General features: G+C 37.7%; 1 protein-coding gene across 1 annotated transcript in view; it reads right to left on the bottom strand.

Moving 5' to 3' along the window:
* The window catches only part of HECTD4 (HECT domain E3 ubiquitin protein ligase 4), a 213,386-nt gene that overhangs the window by 118,962 nt on the left and 88,980 nt on the right, over window positions 1-5,444 (bottom strand). Inside the window, exons 8-9 of the mRNA XM_023513244.1 lie at window positions 4,799-4,991; window positions 248-406 (exon numbers count right to left, since the gene is read on the bottom strand). Of these exons, the coding sequence (XP_023369012.1) occupies window positions 248-406; window positions 4,799-4,991 (352 nt within the window). The remainder of the gene's footprint in view (window positions 1-247; window positions 407-4,798; window positions 4,992-5,444) is intronic.

Raw genomic sequence — 5,444 nt, 5'->3', positions numbered from 1 at the left:
TCCTATCTTTATCAATAACATAAGTAAAATAAAACAAAATAAAATGGCAACTTTTGCATGGAGGTTTTTTTTGGAGACAGTGTCTTACTCTGTCACCCTGGGGTAGAGTGTGGTGGCATCAGCATAGCTTATAGAGCTATTGTAAACAACTATTTAACAAAGGAAGTTTAAAATAATTAACAGGAAACCCTTAAATATCAGAGTTGGAGATAAATTGGGAAGAGTGCCACAAGTAAAATTCACTTACTTTTTAAAGATGACAAACCACTTGTTCCACCGAAAAGAGAACGGGTGGCAGAGCTGCCCGATCCCCCTGGAGGTGGCACCAGCATCACCAAGTATGTGCCACAGGTATAGATAGGTGTCTTCCGTAGCATTTTTAGAGGCAGGCCACAGCTAGTATTTGCTAGAGGAAGGAATGAAAATGCTAAGTAAAAATATTTTACACAGAGATTACTCTGATTACCAAAACAGTGGGAGTGTAAGGAGGGATTCCTAAACCCAAACAAAGATACACCTAGATTAGGAAAACAAAACATTGCTACTTTTAGTGACCGATTACAAAAAAAGAAGAAAGAAGAAAACAGGGCAAAAAGGAATAGCTAAGGAAAAAGTAATTATCATCTGACTCCACAGCCCGACCTCACACTTCTTGTTATATGGTCTGAACATTTCTTGAAGGTGTTCCCAAACTTCAACATGTCTCTAAAAAGTCTTACAAAAGAATGAGTCCTTACATGGACTAAATCTCAAAATAAGAATCCTATTGTTTATGTTTCCCCTGGAAAATACATATAGATTGAATACCCTTATCTGAAATGCTTGGCACCAGAAGTGCTTCTGATTTTTTCAGATTTCAAATATTTGCATCATACTTACCAATGAGCATCCCTAATCCAAAAATCTATAATCCAAAAGCTCTAGTGAGTGCTACCTTCAAACATCATGTCAGTACATGAAAAGCTTTGGATTTTGCAGCATTTTGGATTTTCAGATTTTAGATGCTCAACCTGTAGTCTATCCAGATCTGTTTTTCTTTTTTGTTTTTTGAGACAGAGCCTCAAGCTGTCGCCCTGAACCACCAGCTCAAGTGTGTGTGGCTGGCACCTTAGCCACTTGAGCCACAGGCGCCAAGCCTATTTTTCATTTTATATAGAACAAATTCTTTTTTTTGAGACAGAGCCTCAAAAGGCATCACAGCTCACAGCAACCTCCAACTCCTGGGCTCAAGCGAGTCTGCTGCCTCAGCCTTCCAAGTAGCTGGGACCACAGGCACCCGCCACTGCCACAACGCCCGGCTATTTTTTGGTTGCAGCCATCATTGTTGATTGGCAGGCCCAGGCTGGATTTGAACCCACTACCATAGGTGTATGTGGCTGGCGCCTTAGCCACTTGAGCCACAGGCGCCGAGCCTATAGAACAAATTCTTAACAGATTTGTCATATTATATTCGTTACAGATTTGAACATGAAATCAGCCAAAAATTTCGACCTAGTAAAAGCTTTTAAAATATGTTACAAGTAATTTTACACTTGTATGATTTGTTATAATCCATTATAGATATGTTTTTCTTTTTTAGAGCCAATTACATAAACTATCTTTAAGCAAGTAATTATGTTTCTAATCAAGAAGTATAAAATATACTCTAATCTTTCCTATTTACTGGCATATCTGAACAGTGGAGTGATCTTAAAGATTTTGTAAGTACTAGCCTAGTGAGGATTGATGATGCCACCAAAAAAATCAATCAGAGTGCTTTACTTAGAAAGCTGTCAGGCTATAAAATATTACTTATTATTCACAACCTAGACAGATGAAAAATTGTTTTTAGATGGTTTAGATTAAAAAAATGAGTAGAGTGAAACCTAATCCATCTAATACTTGTTTTAAATGTTTATGCTTCTAAAAAGCTTCATTTTTTAATGTAAGCCCCAACAAGTATATTTTTATTTAGGACATAAATAAATTTCTACTGGTACAAAACCCCAAAAGGGCAATAATTGAAAAATGAGTAACTTTCTGAGGATAACCAAGTTTTTTGTTTGTTTTGTTGTTTTCTTTTCGTTTCTTTTCTTTTCTTTCTTTTTTGAGACAGAGTCTCACTATGATGTCCCAGGCTAGATAGAGTGCCATCATACTACCTCACAGCAACCTCAAACACCTGAGCTCAAGTGATCTTCCTGCCTCAGCCCCCTGTACAGCTGGGACTACAGGCACCTGCCACAAAGCCAGGATAATTTTTGTATTTTCAGTAGAGATAGGGTCTAGGTCTTATTCAGGCTGGTCTCAGGCTGGTCTTGAGCTCCTAACCTCAAGCAATCCAATCACCTTGGCCTCCTAGAGTGATAGGATTACAGTGTGAGCCACCACACTAGGCCTTCACCAAGATGTTTTAACAGATATTAACATGGCAATGGTTATTAGTTTATCATGAAATAAAGACTTTTAAGCCCTATGAATGTTCATTTAATTTTCAAGTTTGCTTCATTTAAAACTGGTGGATTTGGCTCGGTGCCTGTAGCTCAGGCAGCTAGGGTGCCAGCCACATACACTGGAGCTAGCTCTGGTTTAAATCCAGCCCGGGCCAAAAAATAAATAGATAAATAACCAGGCATTGTGGTGGGTGCCTATAGTCCCAGCTACTGTGGAGGCTGAGGCAAGAGAATCGCCTGGACCCAGGAGTTTGAGCTGTGAGCTGTGATGCGACTCTACTCTACCCAAGGTGACAGCCTGAGACTCTGTCTCAAAAAAATAAATAAATAAAATAAAACTGGTAGATTTTTAATGTAACAATGTCATGTTAAATGAATAATGTATATAAAAATACAATGAGACTACATGTTTATAACACAGATATCAGTTTCCACAGAATTCTAAATATACCCTTACTGAGAGTTTTTTATTGATATTGCACATATTTTCTTATGCAACAAATGTTCCTTTAGTATTTCCATTGTTTAGGGTGGGATGAAATTTTCTCCAAAGACACAAACCCAAATCAAGCTTTCAGCTTGTCATAAAAATGTTGTAGAGAAAAAAACTATCCTCTACAAAATATTTCCTATAACTCAAATTAATCCACTATCCAAGTTATAACAACCATTAAGAATTTTCCCAGTTAAATTTGATATAACAGAGGTCTATGGAAATAAAATATTGCCCTTAAATTCTAATACGGACTAATAAGTATTTAATTTAGTCATCTCTGAATGAATTAACCACAAGTATTTCCTCTTCCTACCATTTAAACTATAAAAGAATTAAGGCATAAAACTATATTATTTAAATGTATATTAACTCAGATACATTTTTCTCTATATAGCAGCTTTTTCTAGCCTTTCACTATGCTAGAAACAGTTTTCTATAACAAATTATTCACTGTTTGTATAAACCTAGGAATTTGGTATTTAATCTGTAAACTTTCCTAGAATAATGGTTCTTAACCTTTTTTGTATCTAGATGACTTTCAAAATCTGATGCAAGTCAGGATGGATATATATAAAATGTTATTTAAAACTTTGGAGAAACATGTATACTAATCCCTTAAACTTTTATCCTGGTTAAGAATTGCTTTAAAAGTGCAGAATAGGACATAAAGTATGTTATCTGTTATTAAGAAAAGGTGCAAAATAAGAACACATAGATTTGTTTTCAATTGTATTTGTATAAAGAAACCCGGGAAGGACGCCAGGCATGGTAATTCATGCCTGTAATCCCAGCACTTCCAGAAGCCAACACAGAAGGATTGCTTGAGGTCAGGAGAACAGTCTGGGTAACACTGCAAGACACCCGTCTCTACAAAAAATAGGAAAATTAGCTGGGTGGGGTGCCTATAGTTCTAGATACAAGGGAGGCTGCGGCAGGAAGACCACTTGAGCTGAGGAGTTTGAGGTTGCAGTCAGCTAGGCTGATGTCACTGTACTCTAGCCTGGGTGACAGAGTGAGACCCTGTCAAAAAAAAAGGAAGGAAGGAAAGGAAAGAAAGAAAATAAACCAACCAACCAATCAACCCTGGGAGGATAAATAAAAACTAATACATAATGTAGTTAACTGAGGAATGAGGGACAAAATGGAGGTACAACACACCAGCATGGTAGGAACAAAGACTTCTCCACATAAACCTTTTACATTGTTTTGACTTTCAAACTTTGTAAATGTTATAGACTATTTTAAAACACTAAATAACAAAAACTAATAAAAAAATTTTTTTGAGATAGGATCTCACTCTGCCACCTGGGCTAGAGTGCAGCGGCATCATCATAGCTCACTACAAGCTCAATCTCCTGAGCTCAAATGGTCTACTTGCCTCAGCCTCCCGAATAACTGAGTGAGCCGCACCTGGCTAATTTTTTTTCTATTTTTTGTAGAGATGGGGGTTTGGCTCTTGCTCAAGCTGGTCTTTTACTTTGGCCTTCCAAAGTAGACAAATTCTAAAAAACTAAAATATCTATTGTAGAAGGCATGTCTCTTGTTGGTTGAAGATGATGCTAAATATCAGATTTTCACACTCAGAAGGCATAATTTCATATATGAAATTAATTTATGCTGAATTAATTGATTTCAAGGTGTTTACAGTTAAAGATAGGGCTATTTGGAATTATTATAGGTTAATGAGACATCATGTCCATTACCCACAACATGAATTAGCTTGGAATAAAAAACTGGACAACACCTGGAAGACCAAATAAGATGAACTGTGCAAAGGAAAGAGCTTTGTATGGCCCAGAGTAAGTACTCAAAAAAAGTAGCTGACCAAAGATAAACAAGCAAACAGATCTGGAAGTACAGAGCAACGTACCTGCTTGATCCTCTTTTAGCGTGTTGGAGATGGTGGAGCCAGTCAGTGCAGCAAGCGTTGCCGATGGGGAGGCCCTATACCGAGAAAGTCTACTCAGAAGCATCTCATTAATGCTTTTTGCAGACTCCCCCTCTTTCCTCATTAGAATTGTGCGTTCCTGAAGCGGGCTGGCTACAAACACACCATTTTCAACCTAATATGAAAAAAAAAGGTCCTAAAATGATAGGTTTCTATTTGGTTAACAAGTTTCAACTTGAGAATATTGTCATAACCTAGCTGGTCCAAAACTTTTCAAAAACTACACCTGAGTAACTGTATACCTCAAAATTTAAGTGTTCCATAGATACTACTATAAATAAAAGAAGCTATGAGGCCAGGGGCAGTGGCTCACGTCTGTAATCCTTAAGGTCTTAGAGACTGAGGTGGATGGATTGCCTGAGCTCACGAGTTTGAGACCAACCTGAGCCACAGCGAGACCCCATCTCTAAAAGTAGCCAGGTGTTGTGGGCAGGCACCTGTAGTCTCAGGCTGAGGCAAGAGAATCACTTGAGCCCAAGATTTTGAGGTTGCTGTGAGCTGTGACACTACAGTATCCTACCAAGGGTGACAAAGTGAGACTCTGTCTCCCCAGAAAAAAAAAAAAAAA

This window comes from Otolemur garnettii, unplaced genomic scaffold (assembly GCF_000181295.1).
Source record: "Otolemur garnettii isolate 467f Iridium unplaced genomic scaffold, OtoGar3 scaffold00038, whole genome shotgun sequence".
In the NCBI taxonomy this organism is placed as follows: Eukaryota; Metazoa; Chordata; class Mammalia; order Primates; family Galagidae; genus Otolemur; species Otolemur garnettii.
This window is presented reverse-complemented; position numbering and strand designations above follow the sequence as displayed.